At 37.1% G+C, this 17978-nt stretch overlaps 2 protein-coding genes across 3 annotated transcripts in view; one reads left to right on the forward strand and one right to left on the reverse strand.

Annotated features, from left to right (window-relative positions):
- The window catches only part of col4a3 (collagen, type IV, alpha 3), a 181402-nt gene that overhangs the window by 107065 nt on the left and 56359 nt on the right, over positions 1–17978 (forward strand). For both annotated transcript variants that reach the window (XM_049467026.1, XM_049467025.1), the window contains exons 3-15: positions 2221–2313; positions 3306–3350; positions 3533–3577; positions 4271–4333; positions 7010–7063; positions 7248–7274; positions 9985–10059; positions 10765–10827; positions 11037–11072; positions 11185–11232; positions 13262–13336; positions 16559–16603; positions 17091–17153. In XM_049467026.1, the coding sequence (XP_049322983.1) occupies positions 2221–2313; positions 3306–3350; positions 3533–3577; positions 4271–4333; positions 7010–7063; positions 7248–7274; positions 9985–10059; positions 10765–10827; positions 11037–11072; positions 11185–11232; positions 13262–13336; positions 16559–16603; positions 17091–17153 (732 nt within the window). The remainder of the gene's footprint in view (positions 1–2220; positions 2314–3305; positions 3351–3532; positions 3578–4270; positions 4334–7009; positions 7064–7247; positions 7275–9984; positions 10060–10764; positions 10828–11036; positions 11073–11184; positions 11233–13261; positions 13337–16558; positions 16604–17090; positions 17154–17978) is intronic.
- wdfy1 (WD repeat and FYVE domain containing 1) overlaps positions 1–17978 on the reverse strand; it is a 1176431-nt gene that overhangs the window by 20366 nt on the left and 1138087 nt on the right. The window lies entirely within an intron of this gene.

The following is a 17978-nucleotide window of genomic DNA, read 5'->3' on the forward strand; positions in this document are numbered from 1 at the left end:
TAGAATTCGTTAGATTATATTTCCTTTAGCATTTTGAGCTTAGTTTAGTTAGTTATTTTCCTATTTTATATCTATTTTTCAGTTTTTCTATGTTATTTAGCATACAGAAATACTCACTGGTCTTTTCAATCCGGAGCTTTAAACGCGCGGATGAGCTCGAGTTCAGTCTCGCGTTCACGCTCGGGTTCAGGCATATGGAGTCAAAAAAGGGTCATAAAGATTTTGAGTTTGTAAAACAGAAGTCACAAATGTACTGAAACTTGTAACTGCGTTTAAACAACTGCATGCACGAAAATCCAAATCCACAAATTAACTGGAATGTGCAAACTTGAAACAGAAAGTAATTTTAATAATAATTCAAATGTACAAATGTGAAAAAAATATTTTAATTATATATAAATATATATTTTTTAATTTGTAAATCCAATCTCTTCAATGTGTGAATCAGTACTGCTCAAATGGCTTAAGCTGGGTCAGACCAAAAATCACATGGAATTTGTGAGGTTGTAAATGTGACAGTGGGTGTTTTTCACTGTGGAGCTAAAAGACCCACAGTAAAGACCCACCCATTGTTCTGATTGGTTAAACAAACCCCATAATCTGATTGGTCCGGATAAAGCTTTCCTATTGGTTCATCAATCAGGCGTCAAAACAGGGTCAAAATTCGCAACTGCAGCTAGAGCTTCGCACACGCAGCAGAGAAGGTGAATGAGAGGATTTTTAGCTCCACAGTGAAAAACACCCACTGTCACATTTACAACCTCACAAATTCCATGTGATTTTTGGTCTGACCCAGCTCTAGCCATTTGAGCAGTACTGATTCACACATTGAAGAGATTGGATTTACAAATAAAAAAATATATATTTATATATAATTAAAATATTTTTTCGCATTCGTACATTTGAATTATTATTAATATTACTTTCTGTTTCAAGTTTGCACATTCCAGTTAATTTGTGGATTTGGATTTTTGTGCATGCAGTTGTTTAAACGCAGTTACAAGTTTCAGTACATTTGTGACTTCTGTTTTACAAACTCAAAATCTTTATGACCCTTTTTTGACTCCATACAGGCAGACAATCTAAACTCTAGTATGCAGAACTATATTATTATTGTTATTAATTTTCCATTCTTTTAAATAGCAGGATACTTTGATTTTTATTTCTCTGCCCGGACCCGGCCCGAGGAAAGTAATGGAAAATCTAGGGTCGAGTCCAGGCTCCAGGAAATAGTCTGTGATGTAGTCATCTGTTTTAAATACTATTTTTATTGTATATAAAGCTATGGCCTGATAAATCACCATATACCTAGGTAACAAAGTATAATTGTTAACGAAAATGAACGAAATAACAAAAACTGAAAGTGAAAGTTCTCCTTAACTGAAACTAATAAATTAAAAGATAATTAAAAGAAAAAACTAAAACAAACTGAAATTACAGATTGAATACCCTCGTTTTCGTTTTTGTTAATTTATTTATAAGCGCTGTTTCCACTACAGCAGTTTAACAGTAGGTGGTGTTGTGCCGTTTCTGCTCGCAAAGGGGAACCGCGGTTCTGCGGGGGTCAGATTTCAGATTAGAATATGAGCGTGTTTGTAGAGAAACAGGAGATGAGGAACATTTGAGAAGCAGCTGTAACTTTACCTGTGAGTAACTCACCAGAACACCCCACGCTGCAGGATAAACTGATAAATCTGATCATTTTGGTGGTTGGTTGGTTGTTAGGGATTTATTGTCACTTCAGCACAAATGTGGCTATTTGTGGTGATAATTTGGTGAAAATTAGTGAAATCTGTAGAGTTTATTGAGTTTTTGCTGCAAGATCTCCTCAGTGAGAATCCCTAACCCATAACCAATCAGGGAGCTCCAACTGCTTACCCCTCCCACTGCTCTTTCATTGTGGATGCACAGAATGTCTTAAATGTTTCCGTTTTTCAAAGTTCAGGTTTGGAATGTCACATGGTTAATATACCGTCACTATTTTACAATACCGTCACCATATTTAAATACTGTGGTATACCGAAATACCATCATACCGCCCAACCCTAGAACTCATTCATTTTGGACATGGGAGCGCCCTCTGGTGTCTGACAGTGTGTATACACAGGTTATGTATACATATACTAAGGGCAGTTAGGATTTCTAGAGATGATGGAAATATTGATGATGGAGTTTTGATGTGTGGTTGATATGAGGTTTTTGTATTTGACTGTTTCACAGGGAGAACCAGGTTACCCAGGATATGTTCCTGGACTGCCAGGTGAAATGGGACATCCAGGACGGGAAGGTGAACCTGGACCCATGGGCCCCCGTGTATGTAACATTCAGCATGAGTCAGTTTCTGCATTTCTGATTTACATTTTAAATATAAACCATGATATTACATACAATTTCTTTTTAAAAAGTGCTTAATGTGTAAAGATTTAAAATGGAAATGTTTTATATATTAGCAATACACCTGATTTATCCAGTTTAACCCTTATAGACTTTTTTTCTCATTTCTTGCTTTGTAATCATGTTTGAAGAGCAAATATTTACATTTAATAAGAATTTTTTGAATTTTGAATGTTTTTTCAGCCCAGTGGTCATTCTATGGCTTATTTGAAGATTTTTTTAAGCAAATGCTTGTAATATATTTCACATTTTATACCTTATCCATACATTAATTGGACACAGTTCAATAAATAATAACGTTTTTTTTAACCTTAAAGTCACAAAGTGAGGGAAATTTTGTACCATAATTTGAAATTATTGTGGCTTAGTTGTAGTTATCATTTTCTTTATTCTTGGTTACTGTAGATGGAGAATTGTGTAAGTGGAATATTGATTTACTGTTCAAAATATCTAGTTGACACATTTGTGTTGTAATAAATGTTTATTTGTTTAAATATAGGTTTCAATGTAAACCTGACCTTCAGGAAAAAAAGTCACTGTAGAAAAGCAACCTGGACACTAGAGGGCAGAGCGGAGCTTCAGAATATAATTTTAACGTCATTAAATTATGTTCTCTTACCTTTGGCTTACTTTTTCAGGTTATTTAGTGAATACAGGCCTAAGCACTGCTCTGCACTGGCACACCCTGTATCCAAATATGCAAATATGATACGTTTTTATACATAAAAATGATATTTCCAGCTAAATATAATAGACTCTCTCTTTCATGTTTCTGGGTTCTTTTGTTACAGTTTCTGAAACATTGCGATCACTCCTTCTTTTCTCATGTATTTTGTTAGATGGTTATTTGGTTTGTTATTTGAATCACTTTGAGGAAACTCACTCTGGAACTGTTGTCTTTTTTCTAACAGGGGGATATAGGACGTCCAGGGCCTCCCGGGCCAAAAGGCTCACGGGTAATTACCTAACGTTATGCTTTTTTTTGTGTTTGCGTGCATTTTTTAGAATGTGTGTGTGTTGCCTGTATGCTATGTGGAAGTATTCTGTAATGCTGTTTGTATTCAAGTGTTTTTATTTTATATGTATTTTTATTTACTTTTATATTTATGTTTATCTGTGTTTTCTAATTACATTTTAGGGTCTTGAAGGAAGGCCTGGATCCTTTGGTCCTCCAGGAATACCTGTATGTATATAACTGGGACAAGGTTAAAACATGAGCACAACTTTAACATTTAATGTTAAAATTTATTTATTCTCTTACATCGATCAAGCCTTATATTATGATCTTGTTTCTACACATATAGGACACTTTGTAATTTTATATCTATAGACTGTTTCTCTGCACAATTTATTGTTATTCTTCTTTAACCCAGTTCTTCAATACTCAGGATCCCTTTAATCTTTTTAATGCAAATTAATCACAACACAAAGTTTACAGATCCTGGTGATGTATTCACACTTTCATTTAGTAACTTAAACACAGAGTTGCTTACTGTTGTTGTTTCTAAGTTGTTGGATGTGGAATATGGAGCTACACTAGTGGTGATTTCCATAATTAAAACTCTCTTTAAACTCATTAACTCAGCACACTAATATGATCTAATTAAAAAATCATCAAAACTATTATATTTTAATCATGATTATTCACAGAATTGTTGTCATTATTAGAATATTTCTAAGCAATTAAACCCACTAGTATAAATATAATAAATGTTGCCAGTGTAACACTGATTATTTTATTTTACATTGTTTCCTCTCATTCTTACAGTGTGTTTAATTGTGTGATTAATATAATAATAATAATAATAATAATAATAATAATAATAATAATAATTCTGTTGTTAACAGTTAACATTTTTACATGCTTTGTTTTTAGGGTTTCCAAGGGCGCGAGGGCCCAAGAGGGTTGACTGGTTACACAGGATGCAATGGCACAAAGGTAACAAGATCTATTTTAGCAATAATTGTAGTACAAGATTACTTCAGGCAGTTCACTACAATAAGCTGATATAAGTGACATTTCTTTGACATTGCTTTGGGTTATACCAGCACTTTCACCTCCACAGTCTACGTTTTAGTGGATATTTTAACTGTGTCTTTGAAGAATTTTAACCCTGATTTCCAGTTGTGGTGAACCTGTGCTAGTTGCTATCCAACCTTACTAGCGGAAAACATGCTTAATATTTTCAGTCCCATTTTGGGCAGAATCTGATTCATCTGAGTAATACAACAAAAGGAACCTTATAAACAATCATATTTTATAAAACAAATTAATTCCATCATATAACGTTAGCACTGTTGCAGCAGCTGGAGTCTCTAATTCTGCACCATTTCTACCTGCCAAGAGTTTTCTTACCTCCAGCTCTTTATCTAATGTGTAGAGACCATGCTGACTACATCTTCCCACATCCAACCCAGCACCTTACCCCACCCCCAATTTACCCCCCCAGCACCTTACCCCACCCCCCACTTTACCCCCCAGCACCTTACCCCACCCCCAATTTACCCAACCCAGCACCTTACCCCACCCCCAATTTACCCCCCCAGCGCCTTACCTCCCAGCACCTTACCCCACCCCCAATTTACCCCCCCAGCACCTTACCTCCCAGCACCTTACCCCACCCCCAATTTACCCCCCCAGCACCTTACCTCCCAGCACCTTACCCCACCCCCAATTTACCCCCCCAGCACCTTACCCCACCCCCCACTTTACCCCCCAGCACCTTACCCCACCCCCAATTTACCCCCCCAGCGCCTTACCTCCCAGCACCTTACCCCACCCCCAATTTACCCCCCCAGCACCTTACCTCCCAGCACCTTACCCCACCCCCAATTTACCCCCCCAGCACCTTACCCCACCCCCCACTTTACCCCCCAGCACCTTACCCCACCCCCAATTTACCCAACCCAGCACCTTACCCCACCCCCAATTTACCCCCCCAGCGCCTTACCTCCCAGCACCTTACCCCACCCCCAATTTACCCCCCCAGCACCTTACCTCCCAGCACCTTACCCCACCCCCAATTTACCCCCCCAGCACCTTACCTCCCAGCACCTTACCCCACCCTAGCACCTTACCCCACCCAGCACCTTACCCCACCCCAGCACCTTACCCCACCCTAGCACCTTACCCCACCCAGCACCTTACCCCACCCAGCACCTTACCCCACCCCAGCACCTTACCCCACCCTAGCACCTTACCCCACCCAGCACCTTACCCCTCCTAGCACCTTACCCCTCCCAGCACCTTACCCCTCCCAACACCTTACCCCTCCCAGCACCTTACCCCCCCCACTTTACCCAACCCCCCCCACTTTACCCAGCCCAGCACCTTACCCCACCCCCAACTTTATCCAACCCACCACTTTACCCAACATCTACTTTACAAGCACGCCTAAATTCAACAGTCAGTCACGCAGCCAGGATCCCCATTTACTATACCACACACCATCACTTCTTTACCACCTTTACCTTTAGCAAAAAACACCTCATCCAGAGCCTGTAGCAACTATAAAAAACTATACAAATAAAATATACGTAAAAATCTGCACAGTAAGTATAAACTATTATTAGTTATACTTATTTCTGACAGTTATAAGGATTTATATTTATGTTTAGTACACAGACTTAATAACTGTAGCTTAATATAGCAGATAAAGACATTCTGCTGTTTGAGTATGTTAACAGATGCTTATTCTCATTTAAATGCTGGAGTTTTAGAAATAAAAAAATAAAAAAGCACTTCCACTGAACATAAATATATTTAATTTCACTTAGCTATTATTTAACTAAAATTCACTTTTATTATTATTTTTTATATATCTGAAAAATAAAGCATGTTGTCTCCCTGGCATCTGGTGCTGCCCATCAATTATACAAAACCTTTGAACATTTTAAATACACAGAAATATACCAGGGTAAATTTATTGAAGTAATAAGTAATATATTAATTCATTAACTAAAATCTCGTCCAGCGCTTTAAAATGCCGCAGGCACGCAGAGTGGAGCTTGGAGCAGCGTGCGGCATTGCGCGTGAGATTACCTCTGTTTTCTTTAAAAAAGAAAAACGTTTTAATAAATAACGTCTGTCTCTCTCTCTTACGTAGCGAGGAGCTGAATTCAGAGCAAGGCTATAAATAATATTCAACTCTGTTTAGTTAAATAAATTTAGATGAGCGAGGATCTGTAAAGTTAATCAAATATTGTCAAATATAAAGGGATAGGTTGAGGTTTTGATGAGTTGATTCAATTATTTAAAACTGAAACTAACTGAAACAGAAACCATCAGAAAGCCTGTTATTTTTTTAAATGAGTTCATATTTTATATTATTATTATTTTTTTCAAATTGTATGTATTTTTATTATTTATTAATAAAATTTGTTTATATATATTATCATATTTCTATTTTCTTTATATATTTTTAATCCCTTATAAACCGTAAATGCTCAGCAGCATTTAATAGGGCCCAATATGTAAAAAACATAATTGTTGCCCATGTCTGCTGTCTTAGCTAACTGGAAATAAGAGTGCTGGTATAGACGACTGTGGAAGTATGAAGTGCACAGAGGAAATGGTGGTATCATAAACTAAAACTATGTGTATCTTTGTTATTAGGGTGATGTTGGACCTCAGGGACAACCAGGAGCTTGTGGAAATTGTGGCATACCAGTAAGTCTCTATGCCCTGTGATCTCTCACAGTATCATTACACTGAATTCAATGACCAATAGATTCCTAAATAATCAGTGTGCAATTATTTGTTTTTGTTTTGCATATTACACCATCATAGTTAGTTCATCAAAATGAATGGTTGTGTGTTGGACTTTGTGGGCTGATTTTTATGTGTTTTTTAGGGACCTCCAGGTGTACAAGGTGATAAGGTTTGTATTGACCCTGCATGTCAATAACTAATGCTGATATTTAGTGAAAAACATTATTTATAATCTACACTACAGACAGTACATTAGTATCACATAGGGCTGGGTGGTATAAGCATAATTCTGTGTACTGCAGTATTACATTTTTTAACTGTTTTTTTTAAAGGAGGACAGTATTTCATAAATATGATGTGTCTAATGGGCCTATTTCTGCTCTGAGGCTAATAGTCCACTGCAGTCAGGTCATCATTTTGTAGTCGGCTCCATGTTGTTAATGCCCATATTTGGTGTTCTTTGTCTCAATATGTTCAGAACTATTTACACTTTATTCTGTGCACATTTTCCTCCTGAACATCACTGAATCTTATGAATTACGAGATCATTTAGGACAGGGGTGTCCAAACTTTTCTTTTTCGGAGCCAGAAGGAGAAATATATGTGCATAGCACCTCCAAAATCTTAAAGAATATTATCAGTCGGCAATACTAAAGTACTTGGTTCTCTGGTGTAACACAGGAGTTACGGCTAAATGGAAGAACATTGAGCTCTCCACAAAATCTTTTCCAGTACAGACCTTGACAGGGAATAGGCTCAGATTATTTAATTCGGAGGTGAATCTAATTGCTCTCCACACCCTCAAAAAATTTGGTTTGGTTTAGTTAAACGATTTAAATTACAGACACAAATTAAGCAGCTAAGATGGTTTGCCTATGATCACTCATTCCAACCAGGATTGGTAGATCATCATTTTGAATTATGGACTCATAAAGGGCTGACAGCTTTCTGCACATTGGTAAAAAACGGGAACCTGATGCCCTTTCAGGAGCTGAAAGAGAAGGTCAATCTTAATGATCAAGATTTTGTTTAGGTATCTGCAGATCTGTAATTACTTTTTGAAAGAGATCATGTCCACAGATCCACAGCTGTAAGAGAACCCCATTGTTCTTCAGTTAGTACAGGCTTACTCTATACAACCCAAGAAAATAATCTCTAAACTGTGCAATAAGGAACTCGAAAAACGAATCAACTGATTATGTTAAAAAAGCATGGAAAGAGAGTTAAATATTGTAATACTCCAGTTGGACTGGGATAATATTTGGAAAACACAACTTACATCTACAAGCTCAAGAATGTGGCGTGAATTCAGCTGGAAAAATGTTATTCGATTTTTTATTACCCCTAAAGTCAATTCGATGCATATGGGTGTTTCACAACCATGCTGGAGGAACTGCGGCTGCCTTGACGTAGGACAGTTCCATATTTTTGGGGAATTTTTTAAAATCCACTACTACTGGGATGAAGTCTGGAACCATATTACCAAAATCCTTTCCCAGGATATTCCCGAGGAGTTCTTGGTGCTTTATATGGGAAATCTACCAGATTGGCTTGTCGGAGTAGATATATACCTGATGCAGATTTTTTAGTAGCTAGCAAGAAAGCAATTACTCGAAAATGGCTGCAGGCTGATCCCCCTACCATAGAGCTGTGGAAAGATATTGTTAATAAGATATATGAGATGGAATCCCTTACATTTGCCCTGAGATTAAACAAAGTTAAAATAAAAAAGAAATGGGGAAAATGGCTAGACTACATTAACACCTGACTGTATTTAATAGCCTTGAATGTAGGAGAATTTTACCCCAACCCTGGTCTCTCTGTGTATGTGCATGTATATGCATGGATATATGCGTATGTGTATGTACGCATATATGTATATACAGTGAGTCCAAGAAGTATTTGATCCCTTGCTGATTTTCTTCGTTGGCCCACTAATAAAGACATGATCATTCTATACTTTTAATGGTAGATGTATTCTTACATGGAGAGACAGAATATTAAAAAGAAAATCCAGAAAATAAATCTAAGGAATATATATTAATTGATTTGTATTTCATGGAGTGAAATAAGTATTTGATCCCTTAGTATTCATTAGCAGTTCTGGCTTTTACAGACCAGTTAGACACTCCCAATCAACTTGTTACCTGACCTGAAGCCACCTGTTCTCACTAATCACTTGTGTGAAAAACACCTGTCCACAGAATCAGACAGATCACACTGATTTCAAGTCTCCAACATGGGTAAAACCAAAGAGCTGTCACAGGACCTCAGAGTCAGAATGATTCCTGACATATTAAACATATTGAACAAGCCAACCTTCATTTTATTTCTAAAATACCTCATGGACCTTTCCAAAAAAGGAAACAGGCTGCAAATGGCTCGCGGGTCATAGTTTGGACACCCCTGATTTAGGAGTTGTAATAAGAAATATGCTACCTGTAAGCTAATTCTACAGCACACTAAACTGACATCATGGCACATCAACACAGTATGCTAGCAGACTAGCGGTGGTGTTAAACCGGCTTAACACATCTTTAGGAAGCTGATAGTAAAGGCTATGGACTGGTCCAGTATGTCGCTATACCTAAGCTTAATTAAGCGTCTGTGGGGCATCCTCAAGCGGAAGGTGGAGGAGCAAATAGTGTCTAACATCCACCAGCTAGACACCATCAGGAAACCACTGTAACTACATTTATGTCTTAGCAAACATATGAAGACCACTGGTTCTATATGTGAAGCTCAATAAATATTGCCGATATCAGCGGACATTTTATATTTATAACTTTAATCTTCCTACTGAGTAGTTCATATTATGGGAGTGGCTGTGGATAACTTGGTGTTTTTTTTTAATATGATAGTTGTGTTTTGCTCTGCAGGGGGATACATTCTGCTTTGAGATTATTCCGGCTCGGGCGGGGCAGAAAGGTCTCCCTGGAGTAAACGGGATAAATGTAAGCACTGTGTATAACTGTACTCTTGTACTCTATACTCTTCCAGATTCACTCAATCAGACTGCAGTGTGCTTTAAGAGTGTAGCAATACACAACTATTAATAACTATATATATATATATATATATATATATATATATATATATATATATATATATATATATATATGTGTATATATATTTCATTTTTACATAACAAAAAACATATGAGGCACCTTGGAGATGTGTTTATCATGTAATATCAGAAGATTTTCCACTTGATAGTGAGGATGGTTGGACTGCAAGCAGCAGATGTGTTGGTATCACTTGGGTCATTATCAAAATATTCCTTAAATAAAAGTAAAATAAAAAAAAACTTGATCCTTATACCAACCGCTTAAAAGAATATTGTCAAAATTAAATTTTACTTAAACATCTTATTTTTGACAAAAAATGATCAAAACGAACAATAATAATAATAATACATTTAAACTACCAGAAAACAGTTTTGCAGTGTTTTGTGTTTTTAGTTGAGTATTAGCAGTAGCAACTTCCAGCTTATAGCTTTTCATAACATATCAAAATGAAATATATTATATTAAATATTGCCTATACCTGAAACAGTAAGTAGTAAATCTGTTATGAATGCACATTCATATTACTGATGTGTGGTTGTTGGTTTATGATACTTGTGCAATGGATTGACATGATTTTTATTTGTTCTGTAGGGGGAGCCTGGAGTACCGGGCCGGCCCGGAGATAAAGGTCTAGAAGGATTACCGGGAGCTACAGTAAGACGAAAATTGTTGTGATTAATACAATTATAACTTATTCACAACACTAGTATGAATATAATTTCAAATAGCATCCATTTTGAACTGTGTTTGTTTGTTTTTGTGTATATTGTAGTGTTAAACACAAAAGGTCAAACAAAAATATATTACCAAAAAAAAAATCCAGCTAACAAAATATATAAAACAAGTTCTTTTGATCTCTTCAGGGATCAAGAGGGAGGCCCGGGTCACCCGGACTGAAGGTTAGTATTAAATGCAGAAATATTTTATGTGACTTGTGTTTAAGTGTGTGTGTATTTGAGTGTATTTGTGTGTATGATTGTGTGAATCTCTGAGATAATTGTGTTTTTTTAGGGTATAGAGGGTCGAAGCACAGGAATACCCGGCCCCCGAGGTCAGAAGGTCAGTATCAGTCCTCTAGCTGTAATTGTTTTATTTCATATGTTGAATGTGTTTCTGTTTCGGTTAATGAAAAATGTGGCATAGATAATGTTAAGAGACTGAATATAATGGTGAAGAGTTTAAACCAGTGTTTTTGATTGGCTATAGATGGCTGTCAGTCATTGTTATGCTTGTGATAATCTGCAGCTTCATGTTGGAATAAAGCATAAAAGATCTGTCAAAATAAGTTAAATTAAACACAGAGAAGATTTCTTTCTGCTGTTAATGTCACATTGTCCTAAAACAGTCATACAGGTTATATAATGTGAACACAACAACAAAAAACATGAGCATGTAAATATTATGATCTGTTGCTGCCAGAATTTCCTAATTCTGAGTGGGAAATTTTAACTGGAACACACTTACTGTTCAGATTTCCTACTCGGAAATGGGGAGAGTTAGCTTAAAATCCATTATGGCTGCAAAGTACATTAACAGTAATAACAGCAGTGGTATTATTATAGAGTTTATTATCACTTCTATTTTTTGGAATCTCATTAAATCAGTCCTAAACACATTATTCTACAACCCTATACAGATAAATCTCTTCATCCCCATTAAGTGAATCTGAAAATTTTGGTTGGATGAGAAATATAAACATAGACCATTTTTACTTCCTATTGGTTTGTACATGATCCATCAAACCTGAACATGTCACACCCACACTTTAGCATGACCATAGCAGACGTACAGTGGTATGAAAAAGTTTAGGCTGCCATGATGATTTTCATGAATTTTCTTAATAAATCATTGGTTTTTCGGATCAGCAGTTTCAGTTAAATATATTATATATCAGATGAATACAGTAATATATGAGAAGAGAATATAGTTTATAGGATTTACAGAAAGTGTGCAACAATTCTTTAAACATTAAATTTGGGGACCCTTGTCATTTTATTGATTTGAACCTTTAGCACAAATTATTGGGACACAACATTTGTTTGGTAAGTTCATTGACTCTTGACCTACATACACAGGTGAATCCAATTATGAGAAAGGGTTAAGGTTTCAATTGCAAGTTTTTCTCCTCTTTGCATCTTCTCTAAAGAGCAGCAACACGGGAGCCCCAAAACACACAACTCTCAAATAACCTGAAAACAAAGATTGTTCAACATCATGGTTTAGAGGAAGGATACAAAATATCTCATATCTCAGAGATATCAGCTACAGTTTCCACTGTGAGCATCATAGTGAGGAAATGGAAGACTACAGGCACAGTTCTAGTTACGAGCTGAAGTGGCAGAACAAGAAAAATCTCAGATAATCAGAGGAGAAGGATGGTGAGAACAGTCAAATTCAGCCCACAGACCTCCAGAGCTCCAAACACCTACACCAACTAGCTGCAGATGGATTCACTGCATCGTTCACTATTCAGAGCACTTTACACAAGGAGAGACTGTATGGGAGAGTAAAGCAGAAGAAGCCTTTTCTGAGCACACGCCACAAACAGAGTCGCTTGAGGAATGCTGTGAACTAATCAGTTATTCGGAGGGCGGTATGCATAGGCGGAAAAGAACATAGCATTTTAGGACAAACACTTTGTTTAACTGAAATTGCTGATCTGAACAACCAATGATTTATAAAGGAAAATAATAATAATTATCAGAGGTACCGCTGTATGTAGTCTGGTATGAAGATGATCCAGGCAGAGAACTCGAGTGAAATACCTAAAATAAGCTTCTTTAATATATTTACACTGTAATAAAACACATTCATTTTTTCAATAGACATATATGCAGCTGAAACAGGGAGCATTGTGCATCCCAAATTTATCAACATTAAATTAATTTTAATATAACATTATATTCATTATGCACTATAGAACCCTGTGGTTCGGCCTAAGCTTTTGTCTTTAAAAGCATTTTCCCCCTTACTTTTACTTTTATTCTGTAAATAAACTTTTAAGATTAAAAATAAAAGAAAGGTTTACTGGTCTTACTAACATGATGTTTGCTTATGTATTTAATTTATTTAATTACTTTTTTTGTAGGGTGATAAAGGTCCACCGGGTCCACCTGGACCAAAGGGCATCAAGCTGTATGCATCAGGAACCAAAGAACTAAAAGTAACCTTATCAACCAACTTTCTGCAGAGTCATTACATCACTACACACCTCCAAACTTAATGTAGCTTCAGAGTTCATCACTACACACCTCCAAACTTCATGTAGCTTCATATTAGATCATCACTACACACCTCCAAACTTCATGTAGCTTCAGAGTTCATCACTACACACCTCCAAACTTCATGTAGCTTCAGAGTTCATCACTACACACCTCCAAACTTCATGTAGCTTCAGAGTTCATCACTACACACCTCCAAACTTCATGTAGCTTCAGAGTTCATTACTACACACCTCCAAACTTCATGTAGCTTCAGAGTTCATCACTACACACCTCCAAACTTCATGTAGCTTCAGAGTTCATCACTACACACCTCCAAACTTCATGTAGCTTCAGAGTTCATCACTACACACCTCCAAACTTCATGTAGCTTCAGAATTCATCACTACACACCTCCAAACTCCATGTAGCTTCAGATTAGTTCATCACTACACACCTCCAAACTTCATGTATCTTCAGAGTTCATCACTACACACCTCCAAACTTCATGTAGCTTCAGAGTTCATCACTACACACCTCCAAACTTCATGTAGCTTCAGAGTTCATCACTACACACCTCCAAACTTCATGTAGCTTCAGAGTTCATCACTACACACCTCCAACCTTCATGTAGCTTCAGAGTTCATCACTACACACCTCCAACCTTCATGTAGCTTCAGAGTTCATCACTACACACCTCCAAACTTCATGTAGCTTCAGAATTCATCACTACACACCTCCAAACTTCATGTAGCTTCAGAGTTCATTACTACACACCTCCAAACTTCATGTAGCTTCAGAGTTCATTACTATACACCTCCAAACTTCATGTAGCTTCAGAGTTCATCACTACACACCTCCAACCTTCATGTAGCTTCAGAGTTCATCACTACACACCTCCAAACTCCATGTAGCTTCAGATTAGTTCATCACTACACACCTCCAAACTTCATGTAGCTTTAGAGTTCATCACTACACACCTCCAAACTCCATGTAGCTTCAGATTAGTTCATCACTACACACCTCCAAACTTCATGTAGCTTTAGAGTTCATCACTACACACCTCCAAACTCCATGTAGCTTCAGATTAATTCATCACTACACACCTCCAAACTTCATGTAGCTTTAGAGTTCATCACTACACACCTCCAAACTCCATGTAGCTTCAGATTAATTCATCACTACACACCTCCAAACGTCATGTAGCTTCAGAGTTCATCACTACACACCTCCAAACTTCATGTAGCTTCAGAGTTCATCACTACACACCTCCAAACTCCATGTAGTTTCAGAGTTCATTACTATACACCTCCAAAATTCATGTAGCTTCAGAGTTCATCACTACACACCTCCAACCTTCATGTAGCTTCAGAGTTCATCACTACACACCTCCAAACTCCATGTAGCTTCAGATTAGTTCATCACTACACACCTCCAAACTTCATGTAGCTTCAGAGTTCATCACTACACACCTCCAAACTCCATGTAGCTTCAGATTAGTTCATCACTACACACCTCCAAACTTCATGTAGCTTCAGAGTTCATCACTACACACCTCCAAACTTCATGTAGCTTCAGATTAGTTCATCACTACACACCTCCAAACTTCATGTAGCTTTAGAGTTCATCACTACACACCTCCAAACTCCATGTAGCTTCAGAGTTCTTCACTACACAACTTCATGTAGAACAGGGGTGTCAAACTCATTTTGGCCGAGGGCCACATTGGCATATTGGCTGTCCTCCGAGGGCCAGATGTAACTTATAAATGTAATAAAATGTAACCAAATGTAATATATGTAAATGAATGTAATTACTCCTTAATGTTAAATAACTCTCAATATATTATTTATTCAATCAAATATTACAGTTGCATGGAAAAAATGTTTGCTTGTTGCTCTATTAACATAAATCCTTTTAATTTGTCATGTCATGAAATCCAAAAACTCCATCAATCAAGAACCAAACTATTCAAGTGAATAGAAATGACATCAAGTTATATTAACTTGAAATTATTAACTGAAATAAGGCTTAATAAATATAAAATCAAAAATTGTGAGCTGTTAAGAACATAGCATTTCCTCAGATTTAGCAGTTCCTCATCCAACCACTAGTGGGAGCTGCAGCTGCAGCACCACAAGTCCGCAGTCTTTACTGAGTCAGAGCTACAGCCCAGCCACGGGCTACAGGGCTCAGCTCAGCCAGTCTGGAGCGTTTTTACAATTTTTAAGTTCTTCTGTGTATGAAATAAAGATTTTTGTAACCGAATAATACAGCTCTCTACAGTTCATCTTTCAGCCCAATCAGCTAACAGCAGCCGTTTAGAGCATGAGTCACTGCTGGGATTACATTATAAACAGGTCAGTTAGCGCTGCTAACCTCAGGATGTTTATAACTACGGAGTTTAGTGGACACACCACGGCTGCAGGGTTAGACTGTTGAAGGCTACGGAAGACTATTAAAGGCTATTAGAGGTTATTGAAAGGGTTATTGGGGGCAGAAATCAGTAAAGACTGGTTAGATAAGTGATTCACCTCCTCGTCCTTTACTGCGGTGAAACTGCGACTAGCGATGTCACAGTGATGTTTATTAACGTCATTAAAACAGATTTTGTCAGCTATTGTCTTATAAATATTTACACAGAACTTATATCTCTCCTAAAAAGCGTTTATTTTGGTCAGTAACACTCTTCGTAACACAAAAGGCATACCGGTCTTTCGCCTTGAAGCACAGCCGTCCGTCTGCATCAACTTTTCTTTTTCTGGATATTATGGGATAAACATGTCTCAATTCCACCCGCGAAGTTACACCTTCCCTCCGGCAGGGTTTCCACATCAATGACTACACTGCTGTGTAGTGGCAGTAAGCCGTAACTTTGCGGGTAATACAATCGACAAGCATTGTGGGAAATGTATTTTTTGGTCAAAGAACGCTTCTGACTTATTTATTATAGACACTAAGATCTTACAAGCTCTCGCGGGCCACATAAAAAGACGTGGCGGGCCACATTTGGCCCGCGGGCCTTGTGTTTGACACATGTGATGTAGAACATGTAGAAAAACAGTAGAGCATAGAGAGGTTCATGGAATAGGTTTCCATAACCTCACATCACCAAACACAGTGCAGCGGATACTTCTGTTATTATGGTGTGACTTAAGCCCTAATCACTGTTTCACTTACTACAGGGAGAACCTGGAGGCATGGGGGATAGAGGCTGCCATGGACAGACAGTAAGTACACACACACACACACACACACACACACACACACACACACACACACACACACCGTTCTTTGTTTTATTACCTAGATTTATAGAGAATTAATTTAACTAATTAATCATTTTATTTCAAAATGTGCTGTTCCAATACACCCAAAGGAAATAAACTGTAAAATGTATATCAAAACGTCTGGAACTGTAATACATTTCTTGGAAAAATAGTTCAGAGGTGCCAACACTTGGGCTATGACTGTGTATATATAAAATGTCTTTATATGAATAAACTTTTGTTTAAAATATTTGTTCTGATCCTTGAGAAAAGTAACATTTTGATTATAAATTAGATTTTAACCAAACAATTAATATATATTGAAGCACTAATCAGAAGCTTATCATAGAATAATGTAAAACTGCATACAGTGCAGCTCCTCCTTCATGCTGCATAATAGATGAGTGTTTCCGATTTAATGCCTTCTCCACCTGCTGTTTTTCTGAAGGGCCCCATGGGTTCACTCGGCCCAAAAGGAGGGAAAGGAGAGAGAGGAGATCCGGGTCCGGAGGTAAAATGATTTATACTGAAATGTTTGTATCTGATCCAGTGGATTTCAGGTCGTCTTATTATATGTGTGTTTTATGAAAACTAAGTTCATACTTGATCTAAATACTTCAGAAGTCTGGACCAATTAAATTCAATTAATTTAACTCATCTACTTGGCTAGGTTTATATTTTCACTGAGTTTTAAGAGACAGTTTTACATTTTTTCTGTTGTGATGTAACGGTAAATTCGAAGTTTTAGTCTATTATGATATTATCTACTAGATATACACATCCCCGTCTGGATAATCTTCTATATATATATATATATATATATATATATATATATATATATATATATATATATATATATATATATAGGAAAAATCTGCCAAAAAAATAGAACAAATGTAAAAAGTAGAAGTGTATATATGTAGTGTTAGAAAGTTTGGTAACACTTAGGGCCCTGTCTTACTATGGGCGCAAGGCATGTCATGATGCTCATTGCTATCTGACACCTTATGCCTGCATCATTTAAATAACGACAGAGTTTATGAATATATTGATGCTGATGAAATTTAAGGCATATTGCCATCTTGGCAATGGAAAACAGAGGTGCACAACTGGCTGAATACAACCAGGGCAGGTGTCAACATTCAGAAGTTTATTGCTATCATGGCAACACTGCTTACACCCAAAACACCCCCATAATTATTTAAGAGAATTAGTACGTACGTGCCTTTTGCACGGTTCAAGCCAAGCAAGGGTTACTTTTCTCATCGTGGTGAAGACATAGACTCACTGACATGCCCTGAATCAATAAAGCTGAATGCAGTGGCGATTGCTCTAA

Source organism: Astyanax mexicanus, chromosome 18, assembly GCF_023375975.1.
Source record: "Astyanax mexicanus isolate ESR-SI-001 chromosome 18, AstMex3_surface, whole genome shotgun sequence".
Taxonomy (NCBI): Eukaryota; Metazoa; Chordata; class Actinopteri; order Characiformes; family Acestrorhamphidae; genus Astyanax; species Astyanax mexicanus.